The 21,502-nt window shown below is 37.2% G+C and overlaps 3 protein-coding genes across 8 annotated transcripts in view; 2 read left to right on the forward strand and 1 right to left on the reverse strand.

The window, feature by feature from the left end:
- kcnq4 (potassium voltage-gated channel subfamily Q member 4) overlaps positions 1-7,734 on the forward strand; it is a 56,236-nt gene extending 48,502 nt beyond the window's left edge. For both annotated transcript variants that reach the window (XM_081376993.1, XM_081376992.1), the window contains 3 exons: positions 3,801-3,932; positions 4,028-4,166; positions 4,884-7,734. In XM_081376993.1, the coding sequence (XP_081233119.1) occupies positions 3,801-3,932; positions 4,028-4,166; positions 4,884-5,087 (475 nt within the window). In that variant the 3' untranslated portion in view covers positions 5,088-7,734. The remainder of the gene's footprint in view (positions 1-3,800; positions 3,933-4,027; positions 4,167-4,883) is intronic.
- An 880-nt stretch (positions 7,735-8,614) lies between these two features.
- Positions 8,615-13,912, forward strand: jtb (jumping translocation breakpoint). 5 transcript variants are annotated; one of them, XM_081376892.1, is made up of 6 exons: positions 8,615-8,868; positions 9,771-9,961; positions 10,046-10,086; positions 10,178-10,311; positions 11,151-11,230; positions 12,854-13,912. In XM_081376892.1, the coding sequence occupies exons 2-6, from the start codon at positions 9,858-9,860 to the stop codon at positions 13,008-13,010; spliced, it is 516 nt and encodes a 171-aa protein (XP_081233018.1). In that variant the 5' UTR covers positions 8,615-8,868; positions 9,771-9,857; the 3' UTR covers positions 13,011-13,912. The 5 variants fall into 5 exon arrangements, with proteins under 5 accessions (XP_081233018.1, XP_081233020.1, XP_081233022.1 ...); XM_081376894.1 differs by having other exon boundaries at positions 8,628-8,868; positions 10,178-10,269; XM_081376896.1 differs by having other exon boundaries at positions 8,635-8,868; positions 10,178-10,269; positions 11,154-11,230.
- A 6,000-nt stretch (positions 13,913-19,912) lies between these two features.
- Positions 19,913-20,943, reverse strand: cart4 (cocaine- and amphetamine-regulated transcript 4; the record flags this gene model as incomplete). Its single annotated transcript, XM_081376662.1, has 3 exons — positions 19,913-20,020; positions 20,330-20,410; positions 20,830-20,943. The coding sequence occupies 3 exons, from the start codon at positions 20,941-20,943 to the stop codon at positions 19,913-19,915; spliced, it is 303 nt and encodes a 100-aa protein (XP_081232788.1).
- Positions 20,944-21,502: the final 559 nt, after the last annotated feature.

Genomic DNA, 21,502 nt, shown 5'->3' on the forward strand with positions numbered 1-21,502 from the left:
AGTTCAGTCAGCAAAGGATTTTCATTGGGTGATTCTTCAAATAGGGGACATTGTTGTTCACTAGGAAGATTTTAAATAAAAATAGCTTAATAAATAAACAATCATTCTGGTTTGAAAAGTTAGATTATAGTAGCTTTAAACTGGGTCTATTTTTTTTTCTCTCAAATTTCAAGAGTATTACTATTATTATATATAAAGTATGTTATATTTCCCTATTAAAATATCTTTTAGAATTGTTTAAAGTCTACATGAAATGATTCTCTTTCCTCCCCTATTGTGAGCTTGATTGGATGGTTTGTAAATTCCTGTGATGTCATGTGAGTGACAGGTTGCTGGAGAGGAGGGATTATTGTCCCGCCCTCACACCAGTGCAAAAATCACATTCATTTAAAAAAATAATGATGTGCATGGATAAATCATTTATAATAAACACTACAATATTACATTAAAAAAAATAATGAAAAAAATAATCACTTCTGTAATTCATTTTAAATGAGAGAATTTCTACTGTGCACTCTTGCCTAATATTAGTATTATTAATAATAATAATATTTTCTTATTTTCACGTACAATATGTCCTGCAGATTCCTGTAGCTCAGATAGTACAGAATGGCACTAGAAACAGCAATTGCATTGAATTCAATCTAAGTCACTTTGGATAAAAACACCAAATGCATAATTGCACATGCACAAAATTAAAATATCATTGCATGTCATCGCGTCACAAACATAGTCACGCATTAAAGTCTGACTGAGGTCATGATCAGGACATGAGATAAATGTTTTAACATAATACAAACACAACTTGAAGAGGTTTCATTTTTTTAGGATTTCAGAGAAAAAGTGCATCTATTTGAAGAATCACCCATATGTAAATGTGCATGAAACATGTGATGCACCGTGCACATATCGCACCTGTGAATGTCACCCGTACTGAAGCCTTTCCTCCTGACCAGTACACAATGGGTGATTAGGTCACATTGGCCCAACAGATCCTCAAGGCAGAGCTCCACACGTTCACAGGTGCATCATTTCCTGTTATCTGGGCGAGAAGCTTCTGCCTTTTACATAAGAGCCCTCTATAAGATTGATGTCCTAAATGAACAGGCAAATTTTAGCTTCACCACAATGCTGAGGTTTCACTTTTGTGGAAGACCCACAGTTCATCAGTGTTCTGCTGTGTAGTGTGTGCTATTCAGGCTTAGGACAGAACAATCTGCAATGCTCTAAAAAACTGATCTCGCTCAAATAAACCTCGAATTACCTTCTGCACAGTTTAACATTTTATTTTGTTTTGTTTTATTTTATATTTTATTTATTGTCTCCTGGTTTTGGGAGATCCCACCTGGCAAAGCTTTTAAAGGACTGCCCTGAATTAGGTCTGCTTGATCACTAAAATGATTTTAAAACCAGATTTCCCTTAAATAAACTTTGAATTACCTTCTGCACAGTTCATAATGTAATTATATATGTATATTATTTTTATTTTTATTTATTTTTTATATATATATATATTTTTTTATCCTGTTTAATGAGAGCACACCTTGCAAAATGTTTAAAGGACTGAGGATTGAACTAGGTCAGCTTGATCAGTAAAAAGATTTTCAATCCTCAAAATAATTAATTTGAAGATTTCTGCATGTTTTGGATGTTCTTTAGCATTTATCCCTGCCTCAGATAAAGTGAAGCGGATATCTGTTCATGCAGCTATTCTTAGAGATCCCATCTCAAATGCATCTGTGGACCGGGGTATTCTAAAGCTGACCATGTAATGATACAGCCATACAGTGCACTGCCATCGAGTGAGCGAGTCAGCATTTTAAGGAAACCCTTGGAGGATGGAAATAAATGGGATTTCTTTTTTTCCTTTCCCTCTCTCCTTCTCTTTTTCCTTACCCCCTCTTTTATCCACACCTGAGACCCGCCCTGACAAAATATGCAGCTACCTGCAAAATTAAAAGACGGGGGGGGGGAGGAAATATATACAGACAGCAAAGAGCCCAAACTCTAGAGTCATCAAGAAACGTGTTTGTTCTGTGTGGGAGGTTTGTGTGTGCTGTGGACCAGCTGTGGACTTCTTCTTCTTCTGAAACTGCACCATCACCCGGGCAGAGATGCACACCTCAACATTTGCTGTTGCACACGCAAGCTGTTCCTGCAAAACAATGGCTCTCTCTGAAAAAATCAAGTCCTCCACTGTGTGTAGAATTTACCAGCGCAAGTTAAAGACTTTTGTCCGAGCTCGGTTCTCCCCCTGCTGGCTGCTAATGAATCAAAAGGATAAGGAAGGGCAATTGTCCTGGTTGTATTCTGAGAACGGAAACTCTCCATAACGGAAGCTTATTAAACATAAAACGCCTGTATACTAAAGACAGGATATCCTCTTCGCTGTGATAAATAATCAGCCGAGTTTGAGTGGACATGTTCAGTTTTCTGTTGAGTCAGCGGGGCTTGATAGTGCACTGAGACGATGGAAAAAGGGATCAATGCCAATTTAGAGAGAGTTAACATGTCTCTGACTAACAACTGGGGGAAAAAACACTTTAGGTGAAAACTGAAGCACTGGTGCTCAAGGGCATCTCCGCTCCGCTCACACACTGATGTCTGGTGTGTTTTCAGCTGCTATCCTGCTTATCTGAATAGGACCCTAAATAATGTGTTTAATTGTGTTTAATCCAGAAATGTTTTGCTTCTTTAATCTAATTGAAGAGATGCCGCTGACCTGCTGAATTTTAAAGAAAATAACAGGGTCAAGACAACTTCCTCTCCTGACGTCACATGTGGAACATTAGATCTATTATTTTGGAAATGTTTGGAATTTGTTCTTGATTGGTTTTCAAATTATTCATTGTGTTTTGGGAAAATTCTGTGAATTTTCAAAGAGTATAACTGTGCAACTGAGTGTAAATGAATGTAAATTGTATAAAAATAAAAGTAAACATCTTATAGCTTTTAAGGGAAAAGTAAGATAGATAGATAGATATTATTTATTTATTTTTTATTTTATTTTTTTAAGTTGCTTTAAAAACACAATTGGGCAGAATGTATGAGATTGGGAACACCCATTTAAAATTGTGTAATAAAACAGTAAATTTAATTATTTTAAAAAATAAAATAATTCCATCATAACAAAATGCCAAGTTGGCTTCGTGTATTTATGGTGATAAAGGTGATATTTCTATGCCTGAAAAATTTAAAACATTCATTTAAATAAATCACTACTAAATGCAATCGCTCCTAATGCATGTGAAAATTAGTGTGCATACAAAGCCGATTGTTTATAATTTTATTTTAAACCTGACATTTTAGTGAGTTTCAGATGAGATGGTAAAAAAGGAGGGGAGCTTAATTAGGAAATAATACATAATTTCATATACAATAGATTTTTCCAAATGTCTTTTTTCTTCGCTTTCTAAATCATTTTCTTCCACGGCGTATACACATTAAGGCATAAATCAACAATGTCATTTGTCTTCTGCTTCAAACACTGGGGGAAAAAAATCCCTTTTCTCCTGGTTCCTTGGAGATTACGTTACATCACACCACAGATATAGTACACACACTTTCCCTCTGTGTAAAGAAGGAGTCATCTTCAGAATAATGACCAGGCGTGAGGTGGGGAAGAGCCACTCGTGTAATTGATAACGCCCCTCTCTGTAATTAATCTTGTTACACTCATTAATCTTGTGACTCGCTTCACAGCTGTTTGCTTTTGTATGCAGTATTCCTGTTTTATCTTTTCCTGTAATGCCTGTATTCTGGGTCATTCTGACATGCTTCTGTGTCTCGTGTGAATGTAGGATTCTGAAATTCCTGGTGGCCAAGAGGAAGTTTAAGGAAACCCTGCGGCCGTACGATGTGAAGGATGTGATTGAGCAGTATTCGGCGGGACACCTCGACATGCTGGGCCGAATCAAGAGCCTGCAGATGAGGTTTGATCAGACAAGCCATCGTTCCCACTGTCAGCTTCTCATCTCAACACCAAAGCATTTCCTAATGAGTCACGTTGGTTTCTTCTTCTTTAAAGGGTGGATCAGATCGTGGGTCGTGGCGCCATTTCGTCAGATAAAAAGGTGAGGTCTGAAAAAGGAGAGAAAACTCCTCCTGAACTGGAACAGATGGATGAATTAAGCATGATGGGACGAGTGATGAAAGTGGAGAAGCAGGTGAGCTTTGATCTATCTATCTATCTATCTATCTATCTATCTATCTATCTATCTATCTATCTATCTATCTATCTATCTATCTATCTATCTATCTATCTAACCATCTATTGTTTGTCTATCAATCTATCTATTTATCTATCTATCTGTCTGTCATGTATTTTTTTTATACAATTAAAAACAATTTTTATGTGTTTGTAAAGCTGTTTTTATGCATGTGTTTAGTGCATTTGCACAGTTTCCACCAGCAGGCGTCACCAAGCGTGTGGTGTTTCAAACGATTCGAAACAGTGAATCATTTTGCCAAGCAACTGATTCAAAGCTTTGAAAAGCTTTGTTTCTCCCATCACTAGCTTTCGCACAAACTCATTAAATTACTAAAATATTATATATTATTATAACAAATGCATTAAATGCTGATTTCATATTTACGTCTGTATGACAGTAATCAGTAGTAGACCGTGATCAGCTCACACTCAAATCTGATATTGGCCACATTAAAAAAAATAATGTGTACAGCCAAACAAAAAAATCGAATCTAAGCAATAAATCAGAATTGAGCACTAAGATTTGCAGTGTGAACTTTATCTGTAAAGTTCTTCCTTGTCTGTAGCCCATTGCGCTTCACATAACAGATAATCATTATATTCACAATAATATTCCTGAACATACATAAAATAGCTCTATATTTTGACTACAATCTCTTTTTTCCCTCCTCAGGTGCAGTCCATCGAAAATAAGATGGACCTGCTACTAAACTTCTACTCCCAGTGCCTGAAAAAGGGCTCGTCCCACTTCACCCTGTCGTCCCTGCTGGAACCAGACCTGACCTCTGACTACCACAGTCCGACTGATCACCATGACCTGTTCCCCTCAGCAAACACCCTTAATATCTCACAGTCGGACAGTGGCAACATGGAATGACCCCCGGAGAGCAGACAAACCATCCCTACACTAACCTTGCACAGTTCCTCCAAACAACTGCTGTCTCTTGCTTGGGTTCTTCCTTTGCACAGTGGATTGTGGCTTCTGGCCTACTTTTCTAGACTATGCCTCGCAAACTAAGCTCTTGCATTTCACAATGCCCGCGGCGTTTTTATTTTAATGTGCCTGTAGTAACAGTCTCTCTTCTTTTTATTATATTCCACCTGATTCAGGAAAGTTTCCTCACGAGACATTATTGAGGTTGTGTGTTGAACATTTGGATGGCAGAGTTTTAGCCGAGACCATCTCTTTTTATCAGTCTTCCAAAATAGGAGGGGACGAATAACTTGACTGCGACAAAACTGTCCCCTCTCAAGCTCCTTTTACCTTTTATTGATGGTATTTTTCTGTTTTGGAAGTCTCTGTGCCAATATTGTTTCTTGGTTTTGTTGAGGTTTTGATAATCAATAGACCCCCAGAGCAGATCTATTTTTCTCTCTGTCTTTTTTTCTAAGAAATCAGGGCATTGTGAACTGAATTTGATTTTCCGGACTCTCCTTCTCGGCCTTAAACTTTGGCCCGATGCAATAGACTCCTCGTGCAACAAGAAGTCGCTGAGCTTCTAATGAATGTACTGCATCCAGTACTCTTCCTTCATTCATCACATTGACATGTCCTTCGAGAAAACGGCATCACAGATTGCTGTAAAGAACAGCATGATGGACGGTATTTCCACCAAAGCGTCATCTCCTGTCATTCCTCTTGGCTTTTCAGGAAGGAAGGAACTTGAAAACGTGAGGCCCTCAGGTTTCCTTCCCACATGACTTCGGCTTGTTGGGCTCCTCTCTTCTGACAGCACCCAGCCACTGCGTCATCTCTCAGAAGCCCACCGTGCAAAAAAAAACAAAACCCAAGAACATCAAATAAATAAGAATATTCTTTGATTAAATAGCCAGCGTTAAAGTGCATGTTAATAGTTTGAGTAGTTCAGGCAAGTTTGTTTAATTTCGTGGGGTTAGTTCTCTCCGATCTCCTCATTCTGCATGTGCATCAGTTCAAGAAGTGGGTCAAAAGAAGTCTGTAATATGACTCGCGATTAGTTGAGATTTAAAGGGATAATTCACTCAAAAATATATGAGGCCTTATTATGTTTATACTTAAATTAACTTTCTTTAGTGTGTGATGTTACTGTTTGAGCATGAAAAAGCTCTGCAAAGTTACAAAGTCCCTCCAGCGGGAGTTATTCTCTATATCAGTGTAACAACTCCCTGAAACGCCTCCATTGTAGTCTCGAGTTTTCTTCCGGGAACGAACGCCTCACAATATTCCTCATTTAAATAATTCCCGTCTATATGTAAAATAAAGGGGCGGGGCCAGGTTGAGTTAGTTAGTGGTGTGTTGAAACTGGCGCTTATGGTAAGGTGAGTGAGATTTCTCCAAATATGCACAAAGCGGTTGACTAATCACAACACGCTGATCCAGCCGACCAATCAGAGCACATTGTGCTTTTCAGAAGGAGGGGCTTCATAGAGACAGGAACTAAGGGTATTACTGACAGACTGGGAAGAGAGGAGCTGCAACAATGGAGAATATGTGAAAAATAAGGAACACTCAAGCATGGAAACCTTGAGCCTGAAAACAAAATCAAGGCTCTGTAAAAAGGCATAATAGTTCTCTTTAAAATTCTGTAATTTTGGTCTCTGCATGACTTTCTTCTGTGGAACACACACATTTCTCATGCTATTCAAAATAGCAACATGGACCCTATTAAAGCCATGCACATTTGAAGCAACATGAGGGTGAGTAAATGATGTCAGAATTGTCATTTTTGGGTGAACTATCCCTTTAAGACTATGATCTTTCACCAGGTTATGACCTTAAAATGAATGCCTTTCATCACCCCATAGAGATCATTATTGATCCCGTCTGATCATTCGATCGGTGTTGTCTCACACGTGACCTTAACCTCAGCCATGTACAGACTTGCCACTATTTTGAAGAATCGAGTAAACAGGAGAAGTCATTGAGACGAGCATTGATGCATGATCTTTACGTTAGTATCTATGCATGCAGTTTATGGGACAGGATCTAGCTTTATATGACATGCAGTTCAGGTAACAGACAGCATGGAGGGGGTTGTAGGGAATACAGCACTCCTCTGCCTTACTGACATAGCTAGAGCACACTGACCATGTGTTTACGGTACAACGGTGGACCTAAGAGATTGTTTAGGCCACTTGTCATAACATTGATTCATCATTCTAATGGACAGAACTGGAGTTCACAATTTAAGCAGAATTTTATACATTTACTTTTCCCTCGCATCTTCACAGGTTGTATATGCTGTTTGAAAATCTCATTCTCCTTTCTCCACATTTGTTTCTACTGGACTGTATTTGAAAAAAAAAGAAAAGAAAAAGAAAACACTTTTCAGTAGTTCTTGTTTCCTACACACACACACAAACACACTCTCTAACGTTTCTGTCCCTTTAAACAGAACACTGAACCTTTCAGGCATTAAGTAATACTTGTTTTCTTCATTGATATGATTGGTCAACTGCTAATGTGAGAGGTAACTTGATCTATAATATGTATGTTTTACTCTGACGTGATTGTAAAAAATGAATAAATCCAGATTTTGTTTATGAAAAACAGGTGTAACAGGTCTCTATAAATAATTTACAGTAATTGAATGCTCTTTTGTATACATTTTGATAATGTTTTTGAGTTTGCGAGAGTGAAATCTGTATCTTTAAACATGTGAGACATCTGATAATAGGTTGATGAGTTAAACTGGATTTATTAAAATTATTAAAGTTACCAGCGGAACTATAATTAAAACTATATAAATAAACTATACTATATATAAACTTAACTGTATTAAACTGTAAATACACTACCAAAAGTTTGGGTCAATAAGCTTTTTAATGTTTTTGAAATGTCTCTTATGTAATTTAGCATCTGTTTTAATATATTTTAAAATGTAATTTATTCCTGTTATCATTCCTCTGGTCTTCAGTGTCACATGACCCTTCAAAAATCATTATAATATGATGATTTGCTACTCAAGAAACATTTCTGATTTCTATCAATGTTAAAAACAGTTTTAGAAGATATTTGTGCTGCTTAATATTTTGTGGAAGCCGTGATACATTTTTACGGGATTATTTGATTAATACAACGTTCAAAACAACTGCATTTATTAGAAATAGAAATTTTCTGCAACTATATAAAAGTCTTTGCATTAATCGAATTAAGACTGCACTTATATATGGTAAGATAAAATATATTATAACTATTATTAAAACAATGAATGGGGTCTAATGATTACCCATACACAAATCTGCAAGGGTCTGATTGTGTAAGTCAAAACTGAAATACAGTGTCCACGTATTTGGGCTCTTTAAAAAGTACAACTGTCATTTTATTGAAACTAAAATACTAAGTGGCTCCTAAAAGCAGTGTTCATGAATTGGACAAAAATAAAAATAAATACGACATAAATATGTGTTTATTTATTTATTTGTGGAAATGAGAATTGAGAGCCGCTCCACTAGAGGGCGATACACTTTAATCTGATTTGAAACCCACAGTCTCGTGTGACGTAATCCTCTCCGTTTCACTATGGCAGACAGGCCCTTATCTAGAGGTCTCTGTAAATAAAGCTATTAATACGGTATATTCAGAACTAACAGTCGTGTGTGTGTATGTATATAGTGATCGATGAGTGTTCAGTGTTTCAGAGATGCTCTCACGGACGCTCGGGTAATGATGTTGTCGGGTGAGTAACTGCGCGTGCCCTGATGATGATGATGATGATGTGGACTGTGTTTGGTTGGAGCTTTAACACACTTTCTGTTTACGAAACTCGTGAGCTCATCAGCGCTCCTACTTCTGTGTGTGTGTTTATCGGGTTATCCCCGATGAGAGTTAGCGAAGTCGAGGCATTTGTTAAGCGGCGGAAGCTGTTCTCTCTCCGGTTTTAGATCAAACACTGAGTTTATGTTTGTTTAACGGTTGGAATTTTTCAGCGATAAGACAAAACCCGGTAAGGTGATGTAAATAATGCTTTGATTGATAAACATTGTGTACTCTAAAGCTACTTAAATTTCTTTTTTTGAAATTATTAGAGTAGTTTGCTACTTTTTGTTAGCTAAGTTAACGTTACGTTACCTGTAGTGTAACTAGCTAACAACTGTTTATGCTTCACTGAAGTTTAACGGGTTTACATCGTGTAAGTTAGCTTGACAAACACCAAAGTAACCTCCTCAACGTTTTTAGTTGTTCTACTAACACTGTATTAGTGATGTACTTGTTTATATTACTGTTTTTGAACACGTAACTTCAACTTGTATTGATTCATCACGTGATAGCCCAGGTCGTAATATTGTCAATCTTCAAAATGCCTGTCAATGTGTCATCATCTCAGTCTATGGCAGGGTTCCTCAAACTGGGTCCTGGAGGGCCGCTGTCCTGCAGAGTTTAGCTCCAACACTGATCAAACACACCTGAGCAAGCTAATCAATGTCTTCAGGATCACTAGAAACTGTTTGATCAAGGTTGGAGTTAAAATGTGCAGGACAGTGGCCCTCCAGGACCGAGTTTAAGGAACCCTGGTCTATGGTATTGATCAGTGTTTACATGACGTTCAGGCTCATCGTTTCTTCACGTGTGTCTCTGTAGATACTTAGGATGTTTCGCTGCTCTGAGGAAAAGCATCTTTGAGTTATGAACCGCCAGTGATCGTCAGTTGTGCTGCTTTATAAACGCATGTGCATCAGAGTGATGGAGAGTGACTGTAGGATCCCCATGTCCTGTCTGAGACCCCGGATCCTGGCTCTCCATGCGCTATTCTGGGGCTTAGTGTCTCTCAGGTAAGAGAAAAAAAATCTAATTTATTCTCCTAATGCAAAACAAAAGCTTTGATCACGTTTCATTTACACTTTTTTTCTTTCTAGAGTGTTTGGAGCAGCTCTTCTTAGCGATGAGAAGCCAGCAGGTACTTCAGGATTTCATCGAAGATTGTTCTGCTAGAACGTACCAAGTTCATCTAGTAATAATCCTCCTCGTGTTTTCTTTTTCTTCTGCAGTTGCAGTGACAAAGGCCATGACAGCCCCATGTTGGCAGCTGGAGGAGTTTGTGGTGGCTAAAGAGTGCAGTGCATGCGAAGGTTTCCATTCGGTGAGTGTCTGGGATGTGCGCGCACACACACAGAAGTTTAGGGTCAGTAAGATTTATTTAATGTTTTTGAAAGAAGTCTCTTGTGCTCACCAAGGCTGCATTTAATTTATCAATAAAACAGTAACACTGTGAAATATTATTACAATATATTTTGTATAGGGATGCACCAAATTTTGGCCGATACCGATAACTGATAATTCTTTATATTTGAAAGCCGATAACGGATATATTGGCCGATAAATCGAAATCCAAATTTCTATACTTTTTGAGAGCCTGATTACAAAAACAAAAGTTTCACCATTAAAAGCCACGTCCCAAAACACAATTTTATGAAGCCGATATCACAGCACAAAACTGAATTTGTCTTATTTTAAGTGATTCCAATCATATTTCAAGCAATTTAAAGCCATCATAGTGAACAGTGCGCATCTGAAGTGTCTCAGCTGAAGGAAATAATACATTATTTATCGGCTTTAATATATCGGACAAATTTTCTTATCAAGGCCGATAACGATAACCTAAAAAATTAGCATATATCGGCCGATACCGATATATCGTGCGTCTCTAATTTTGTATTTAGTGATTCAAAGCTGAATTGATCCTTGAATGTGATCCTTCCGTGATCATTTTAATATGCTGAGAGTTGTGCTGATTAAGAACAGCTTTTATATGAAATAGAAATATTTTATAACATTATAAATGCCTTTACTGTCGTTGTAGATCAATTGAATGCTTCCTTGCTGAATAAAAGTATTATTTCTGTTTATATGTGTATGTATGTGTAGTAGATAGATTGTGATCGTTCCAGAAGAAGCGCATTTTTCATTTGTGAGGATTAATCGAAACGTTTCCTTTGTTTGCTTTGCAAACCCTCTTTTCAGAAGTCAATACCAGCCTGCAGCCAAACAGGATTTGTAGAAACGATCAACTGCACGAAGTCTAACAGAGAAGAGTTCAAGAGGTGAGTGGCTGTAATATAGATCCTGTTCTGGGGTGCGTTTCCCAAAGCCAACTATAGTCGCAAGTTCTGTTGTTACCAACACAGTTCAATGGGACATAGTTGGCCAACAATAACACACCCCAGTTCAGTTAACAATACCCAGGTCTCTGTCCATATATTTTTATCCAAATTCTAAACCACAAGTAATTTATTACATTTAATAAGTCACAGTAGCTTCCCCCAATAGCTACAACTTAAATATGTTTTTGAATATGATTTTGTAACTCTGCTTTATTTGCAGTTGATATTGTGGCTTTATATATGGTCAGACGCTTGCATTTGTCATTATCTTTTCACCAAAATTAGGGGTGTAACGATACCCTCAAGTCACGATTCGATACATATCACGATACTGGACTCACGATACGATATTATTGTGATACTCCAAGACATATGGTAAAAGGTTAACACAATTTTTACTTATGATTAAAATGCAAAGTTTGGTTTTACATTGTGGATGTAAATAAATAGGCTTGGACTTAGTGCTGGTAACCCAATGCACAGGACAATGGTTACACCAGAATAAAAATATTCATGATTCTGAAGCTTATAATACAGAATTATTTTAGACGAATATGCTTGCACTTGCAATAAATATATTTAAAATAATGCAGGCCACTTTTTACAGGTAACATAAGACATTTGGCATTATCAGGACCCACAAATATTCCCCCACTGCATTGTACATTTTATTCAACATTATACATAGTAGTATAATATAGTACATACACTAAAACTAAATTTGGTTGAACTATACACATTGTCACGGTCCATGATACATATTGTTGCATTTTTGTATTGCGATATATTGTGACACGATATATAGTTACACCCCTAACCAAAATCAAGCTCAAATGGAGTTATGAGGTTTTTGACCAGTGAAAGTCAGACATACGTGTTTTATCCGTCATTAGAACTCCCGCATCTGAGGCAGTAAGTGCATCGCATTACATTTATCATCTTACAGGTTATAAGGTTTATTGTAGCTATGTGGACGCTCAGTTTTTTCGGTCATTCGGCAAAAATCTGTGTCTTCGCACAGGCTATATATGAATAAAAGCCTACATTCAATCTTCAGAATCGAATAAGCGATTGAAAATTTGGACTAAACGCCAAATTTATATGGATTCGCTTTACGATCTCTTTATGAACTTTTTGAAGCGTCAAAGTGGTAGTTGCGTAGCTGTCAATGGAGGGACAGAAAGCTCTCAGATTTCATTCAATAGATCAGAATGACATGAGGGTGAGTAATTAATGAGAGAATTTTCATTTTTGGGTGAACTATCGCTATTCAATGACAAATGCTAGACTACGACGCTCTTCTTTGCTCCTCAGATACATAAAGCTTTAGCCTTATGTAAATATATAGTGTTTCTTGAGTAAAGAAAACGCTGTACTTATTCAAACAACCAGTTTATTTACCTTTGCATTTAGTCACAAGTTCTTTACAATACTTGTCATATTGCTTATCCCACAGACAAACATAAAGGGCGACCAATTATTTCTGGCTTAATAATTCATCCTTTGGTGTTCCAGAAAAATCATACTAATTGTATTCGCCTTTTCTCATTGTTTTCCATTCAGCTGTCGCTCAGCCAAAATGGAGGAGCATCTCTTTTGGAAGTTTGAGGGCTCAATGCTGGCTCTCACTGTGGTGTTTGCAATAGTGGTGGTCGTAAGGCAGCGCTCCCTTGACCGCCAAGCCTCAGACAAGGTTCGGAGACAGATCGAATGTATTTAGTTGACCGGACCGTACTAAAAAAAAGTTAAGGGTGTTATAAACTCTCAGAAACCCAACAGTTCATGGAGACTTCCAGACTTTAGCACTGGTTTGTTCTTACTGGACGCACAAAGACAAAGCTCTGAACGGACAAGGTGTGCAACTGACATTACTGGTGGATGATGCTTCTCTGCAGGATTTAACTTTAGTGGACTAGATGTGAACATCCATTCAAATCAACAAACAGTATGCAAGACAGGAGTAAGACAGTCCCTATTTTGTACAAGATGATGTACAGCTCTGCAAATACCTGTTCTTTCAAATGCTGTGAAGGTGGTGTGTGTAGATTGAGTATGGGTGTGTGTGTTGCATGTTTTAAATAATCCTGAAGCACATCAAGTATTTTGTTAAACTGAGAATGAACTGTACGGTGAAAGCGGAGGGATAATTTTCCTCACTATGTGTTTGTTAGACAGAGTTTCAGTGAATATCAAAGTTTTGTTTTGGAAAGAGCTACACTTCCTTCTTTCTCTAAACTGACACTCAATCCATTTATTAACATTGACATGTTTCTTCCAGGAACATAAAGTAGCTTAATTAATCTTAAATGTGCAGTTGTCATTTGTTAAATCCTTGTTTTCAGTATAAACGGTTATAGAGACTTGTAGGTGCCCTTTATTAAAGTTTTATTTTAAGTTTTACTTCCAGTCTTTGTCCTCATGAGTTAAGAGATATTTTATATACGATAATGTGAACAAATGTCTTGGTTCTCAAAAATACCAGCTCTGTATTCAAATTTGATTGATATATGCAAGACTGCATTAGAGTGTATTTTGAAGCTGCTTGACTTGATGGGATGAAAAGGATCAGATTTATTCAAATTCTTTATTTGTAAAGATCTTCATAGTAAAATATCAGCATTGTGTCAGCTTCTTGTTTATTGAAGGTGATATTGCAATGAACTTACGCTCCTGGTTTTGGGTATAGAACTTTTCCCCATTTGTTTATTTATTACTATGATTGGTTTAACAGAGTAATGCCTTTTTGCTAAGGCTGATTGGTGGTTTTTAATCTCCACAATTTAAAAAGGAAGCCATGTGAATTTCATCAGGCTTTGTTCCGTAGTCAATTCTAATGATCTACCTAAAATGTAAAAGGTATTTTCATGAAAGATGTGTGACGCTTTCTGTCCTTGATGGACAGAGGAATAAATGGGAATAAGGAATTGTTTGTCTGGTGTCACATGATTCTGTCATGGTGGAATATAATGTATATTGTGATTAAAAGTAAAAAAAAAAAAAAAAAAAAGCGAGAGAGATCACAAACTCCATAAAAAGAAATGAGAGCACTTTGATCCTTTTGGGCAGGAGCAGATGTGGCCATGCTGAGAATATGCCATGGCAGAACAGAACTTTGCTGTGTTACACTGTGGAAAGGAAGAAAAGGACAAATGGTAAGAGGTGTGTTCATCTCAACTGCACACACATTGTTTGTCTGCACATTGATTTGAAGCCAGAGTTTCTCAACTTATATTAGCAAACCTTGGGACCTGGGATGGAATTGATTAGATTTGATCAAAAGAAAACAAGAATACAAAATGGCCATTTAATTTTTACAATTAACCGAATATATTACTGTAAATCTTATGAAGTACTTCAAGAAAATAATTTCTGGAAAGGTTTTCAGTTGACCTAAAAAAAAAAGTAAGTTGGGAAGGTCTGTCTTCTTAAATGCTAAATTTTGCATGCTACTTCACTGCAAAATATACACGACAATCGTCTTTGTCACAATAGTCAGACTTCTAATAAGCGAGACAAATTAAATACCAGAATTGTTATCCTCCTCCTCTTCAGACGTCTGCATACGCCTGGAAGACGGTTGAACTTTTTCTTCAAAATAGGCACGACCTGTCTTTGAAGATATTCTTTATGTTCTGTGATATCTCTTGTCTGAAACGAAAAACACGGTTTCTGATTATCTAATGAGATGAAGTCAAAAACGCACGCGCAATTTTTCGACTCACCTCTTGAATCGCGTCATCAATGCCCGGTCCAGTCGGCTCGTATTCTGGCGGTCTTGAGTCCACGCCACTGATTTTAGAATAAATGTATATAACACAATGAATTGCTACGAGAAGTACAGGTAAATTTGTCATTGTATTTTTTTAATAATAGTCACGTAGGAGCGCTTGCTGTTGTTGCGAGGGATCTGACACGAGTTTTAAAGGCTAACCTGTTCCTTGATCATATAGATTTGTTACATAGATGCCTCGTTAGTGGCTGTTTGTATGGGCTGCGATAAGCAAGCTATCCGCCATATTGGAACGGTCAGAGCAAACTCGGGTCCTCTCGCAATTGTTGAAGGATTATACTAGTATTCGAACGATTTTTTATTTAAAATATGTATAGCTTATAGTACATAAAACAAATTTAAAATACTTTCACTTGTTAAACTGTTAATTAATAATAATATTAAGTGAATTATTTAACATCATTACATTCTTTTTATTACAAATATTTGGACATTTAACACTTAATTTAACAAGTAATTACATTAAAGATGAGTGTGAATACAAATAGCCTATGGTAAGTGCAAATACATGTATAAACTAGATTATCAGGCTAATCCAATATTTGTATGCTATGCTAGTACATAAGCTAACTAAAACAGACATTTATGGTCATTGTAGTTCAAACAGCATTTATGTCAACATGATTGTGTAGGAAATGTCATCAGGTGCTAAAGAGAGTGCCTATGCCTATTAAAAGTCATTTTAAACAATGGATCACTTGGGGTCCTAACAGAGTTCATGCCATGTTGTAAATAATTACTGCAATTACATGATACCAATCATCATAATTGAATCATAAGATCATAATTACAGCTTGTAAGATGGGAATTGTTTGAGAGCTACTACTTGTACCACATGACTGATGTACCGCCTGACCGCAGCAGATTCATTTAGGCGGTGATAGTGGTGCCAACGTATAAATCCCTGTCCGAGGACATGAACAGCTCTAATCATCTCAGTTATCATATGACATGGCCTAAATGCAGCAAGAGACACGATTTTGAGGAGGACCTTATTTAAAAATTTAAATCGTATATTGAGTTAATACATATAAAAACACAAACCAACACATTCTAACCTGTGAAAGCTTATCCCATTGCTTCTGGAATTTAAATCTCTAAAACCAGAAGCCAAGCAAGGTTGTGGCATCGTTGATTCTTACTGTGAGTGACGACACGCTGACCGTTCCAAGATGGCCGGAGCGCCGACGTGTCTGGAGCGGTCGAATGAGGCATCTACATATACATATCTATGGTTGATCCCCCTTCTGATGGGCTGATATTGAACAGAGCAGTTTAAAGAGATTTTCTACTGTTTATCGCGGCCAGTAGACTACATATTTACAGATTTCACTTTACGCAACTCATCCGTCGCGTTTGCGACATTTCCTTGCTTTCATAATGACGACGACAAACTGGACAGATCTCACAGTAATCCTCTTTGTTTCAAAGAGGATTTAATAAAACAGAGCGTGTTGTTTGTGTCTGAATCCAGGGGCCCGTTCTTCGTACGTTGCTTAAAACATCCGAGATCAAATGAGACATCCAAGATGATATCATCGTGCTAATCATGACCTGGCTAACTCGGTTCTTCGAACACACTTGCCGGATATGATTAGTATAGCTGGTTTGAGTCATCTGAGATAATTGCGCGTTCATGCGCTGGTTAAAAGGGGATATGTATCGATAGTATAAACATTGATCAGCAACGCTGCTATTGGCTGCTCAGCGTGGGCGTGGCCAAAGAGCGCGCTCAGTTTTTCTCCTTAGCAGAGCAAGAACTAATAGTCAAAGTTTATTCGGAATTTTAATGTTTAATTAAAACGCCAGGGAACACCTCAAAGTCTGCAAAAGCCAGGAGAGAGGGCTGGCAAAAAGCAGCAGACAATTTAAATCCGTTAGAAGTGGCCATGTTAGATGTTTTTATCACTTATTAGCCTATATTTTTGTATTTTAATAATTGCATAATTACTTTGTTCATTGTAATGTCAGAGTCACCACACTAGAACATGGGAACAAATAAAAGTGAAGTACAAAAATATTCTACATAATGGTATTTTTTGTTATATAGTCTCTTTTATAAAAGGCACTGTTAAATAAATGGTTGTCTGATTATAAAAGCAACCAAGAAAAAGGCTGAGAAAAGAAAAGATCTTAGTAGCCTACACTGTAAAATAATTTTAGCTGCATTAAATGAAGGCCATATAGTCATTTCAACTGTTAAATCTTGAGTAATGATGAATTGCTTTGACTTGTGAAAGTGAAAACTGATAAACTTATGTTAATGTAAAAATATTAACACTTGTATCTGTTCCCAAGAAAGTGGTGGCTGAAATATGTGCAGTAAGTGGACATTTTCTAACTTTCCAAAATAAATAAAGTATAAGACTTTATAATGTCCATTTGTTTCCATTGCACTGGACAGTGAATAAACCCTCTCAGATAACTGTCATATGGAGGAACTAGCCTACCTGCAAGTGCATAAATAACTTTACTTAATTTATACTTGTATGCTTTATGGCTGCAATATAAGTTGCAGGATTCCACATCTACAGAAAGGCCTACAGAAGAGTCTGCACAGACAGAGGAGACATAGGCCTACAGGTGGGCAGTGTATAGCCAACTTTTCCTTTTTATTTGTTGCATGAGGCATGTGTCTAATATCACTTGACTACTGGCTTTTCTTTACAAAGAACAACTGAAATAAAACTCAAGGAACTAAGCATATTTGTATTTTATTAAACATTTAATGAAAAGTGTTTTTTTTGGCAATGTTGTGTAATATGGCACATGCAACAATGTCACAGGCCCTGTCAGGTGTGCAACCCTCAAGAGTTTTCAGACACTGACATCTTCCCTTTAGTTAGCCAAAGTTCATTTCAATGTGTGCCCTTGTCCTGGAGCTGCATTGTAACTGGTTTGGGTCAATGGGGTCATAAAACACCTGTCTGCAGGCAGGAACATGTCATAATCACCTATGAAAAAATGCAGTTCTGTTAGGATCAGCATAAGTGTATGTAATGCAGTGAGCTTGATATTTAATTGTGCAACTTTTCTTACCACTTTCAAATAATGTGCATAAATGTGAATCTCTGAAAATGCTTAAGTCATGCACAGACCCTGGCCATTTTGCTTTCACATTTGTGATATGGAAGATTTTAGTCAATTGCCTTCTTTTTTTTTTATATATAATATTACTAATCTGGAATATTAAGAATCACAATAGTAACTGGGCTGCACATTTACATTGTGAACCCCCTATCTGTTCACATAATCCCCTTATTGAGGCCTTGATGGCAGTCTATAGCCTATAGTCTACCAATCACGTTAGTGAAGCCTGAGTGACATATACTGTAATCGGCATGGTCATGATTGCATGATCTTCATAAAAAATTATGACAGCCTAAAAAAAAAAAATAATAATAAAAAAAAAGCTTTAAAAAAAATGCTTTACAACATTGGGTCTTAAGTGGCTTGGAAATTCCACACAAAAAAACCCTAAACCTGTTTTTTTAAACCTAAAAGCGCCAGGTAAACTCCGAATGACACGACAGACAGCACTTTCCATGAAGTTCTCCGCATCTCCAATAGTGTAAAGGAAAGAGCCACTCGCAAATAATCTTAGGGCAATGCAAACAGTTTGTGCTGTAGTTAAAGCCCGACTCCGACAAGTCGAAAATAAATGTGCGTTTCCAACAAATTAATAATGTAAACGACAATCTCACGAGTCACGAGAAAAAATATATATCTCAGAGAGTGCACTATCGCGCTGCGCTGGACTTCCCGTATCAGCTCCGCTTATGAAGCCGCAGTCTAATCCTGATAACATGAAATAAGCCTGCTCCCGAGCAGGTTTAAGATTGCGCACCTGTTGCTATGACAGCAAGTCCAGGATGAGCGTCGAAGAACCAAACAATCCAAGATCATGCCAAATCCCCAACAATCAAATCCAGCTAAGTGAGTTAGCGACGTACGAAGAACGGGCCCCAGGACTAAGCTCTTCAACCGCAGATCTTTTAATATTAAAACATCTTTACATATGTTAGGCTACATACAAAACATCGTTTTCAACCGTTTCAGTAACCACAGAAGTTATTTAGCCAACAAGTTTGTATGAACCCTATCGGAATGTAGAAAAAAGATGGGTTGTTTCAACCCATGTTTGGGTCAAATATGGATAAACGGTTTGGTTTAATTTTAATTCAGAATTAAATTAGAACAAATTAAATCAATGTTTGGGTTTGTCCATATTTGACCAAAAAATGGATTGAAGCAACCCATCATTTTTATAGAGTGTATAATGCCATTGTCAGTGTATAGGCTATCATATAGGCTATTTACATATTACAAATAAAATCACAAAACGCTGTCGCTTTTCTAAGTTAAGAAGAACACGTCAGAAGACATCTATCATGACCCTCTGAAACCCTAATCCAATGATTCATGGTGATTCAAATAAATGTTCAGGAGTTTTTCAGTTGTTGTTGATACTGACACTTGTTGATCATTAAATATCGCAGCCCTGTAATAATCTTCACCAGATTTTGTCCTAACAGTGTTTTAGTTTTTATTAAACATATTTAAATTATAAATGTATACACAGAATGTAGACATACCTTTCATTTAGACAATATACAGAATGAATGCGACCTAAAGACATTTTATTAACAAAAAATAAATAAACATGTTTAAACATACACATCTAGTTTACAGTCAGGAGTACGAACAATACAGCTTCAATACATCACCAATGCCAGTTAAACTTAAATAGACGAGGTTTCCCACGCGTCGCTGTCACGAGCTTCCTCGCACAAAGCCTGAGAGAGAAGAGAGTTGCTCGAGGCTCGAGAGCATCAGTAGCAGCGCAAGAAGAAAGTGTTGCAGGCTGTTCCTCGCAGACAGTCGCAGAGTCTCCCGATGCGCGGTCCGTGCTTCATCGCGCAGCGCTCGCCAACATCACACTAACACATCACAGCACATGGGACATTTTTATAGGCAACATCTTGCTTGTACTTGATGATGAACACTTTTTTGAAAGTCCGTATCTATAGCACGAATGATATTTCAAAAAGAGTTTTTGCGTATACGCACTTTATGGCGAGTAAAACTCACGCACGCACTCCTCACCCCTAATCCTACCCAAGGGGTTTACTCTTTTTGGCGTATAAATTATACGAGAAATATCATTCGTGCTATAGATACGCACTTTCATGAGGTCGTGTTGGATATTCGGAAGAAGTAGAAGAAAAAGTGCAGTAATGTGTTTTTACCCTTGGAATGACGCTAGCTTTTTTCTCCACATATATCCGATTGTCCTGATCTCCATCCAAGAGTTCATCGAGCGCCTCAGTCTAAACGCAAACGGCATTAATTCGGAAGACAGATTAGAAACTAAACAGAATTTCTGAGGTAGTCTGATATAGCCTATATCCAAGTAAAAAAAACAACAACAACAAAGTTAGTATACTGTGATAATCATTGCAGTTACAGCAAATTACGCGGTTTCCATAATGAGGAGCAGTTCGTTTAAAATTCTGGGTTGTTTCAATCCATGTTTGGGTCAACTATGGACAAACCCAACAATTGGGTTAAAAAAAATGTAAACCAACAGTTTAGAGTGAAGCTTTTCAATTTAATATAGAGAAGTTGAAAAAAAAATGTACTGCTCGCAATGTTTTTCAGATTATGCCGAAACTTTTTTTTTTTTTTACATCAACAGGTTAAAACTGTGAGTTCTGCTATAACATGCAACTGTGGTGTATTCTCTCACCAGGTCTCGTTTGATGAACTGCTCCTCTTGTGTGGTCAGCCGGCTGTCCAGTGAGATCTGAGCCCTGCAGACGCACAGCAGCGCGAGGAAGACGCCCAGGTAAACGCTGTCCATGGTGCTGAATGCGCGAGTCAAAGCGGAGGATTCAAAGTTAACAAAAATCCTCTTTATCACTACTTTCTGCTTCAGCTAAACCAGTGTTGAAAGTTTTCCTCGGCTCTTGTGCTTGCTATTGCTTCAGGTTGCTGGGAAACTTTCTCTATTTATACGATGTTCCTGTTGCCTGATGTATTCACGCAACAACGTCACCACATACGTTTTTTTTTTTTTTTTTTTTTTAAGAAGAACCAGGGGTGAGTCAGTCTGAATGAAACACGACATCGCTTTAATTATTTGAACACAAAGAATGTTTCATTTATGCACTTTTAATAAAGGTTCTACAACCATGACATAGAAGATCCATTTTAGGATCCCCAAAGAACCTTTCAGTTCTTAAAAGAACCATTTTTCCTCTTGTTAATCATAAATAAAACTTTTTGTGCATTTGAAAGTTTAAATGGAACCAAAGATGCCAGTAAAGACCCTTCATTTTTAAGAGTATAGAGTGAATGTTGGTAAACACTGTGTTATGAAGATTGTCATCAGAAAGTACATAATTCCTCTCTCTCATAAT

Source organism: Scardinius erythrophthalmus, assembly GCF_964197995.2.
Source record: "Scardinius erythrophthalmus genome assembly, chromosome: 10".
NCBI lineage: Eukaryota > Metazoa > Chordata > Actinopteri > Cypriniformes > Leuciscidae > Scardinius > Scardinius erythrophthalmus.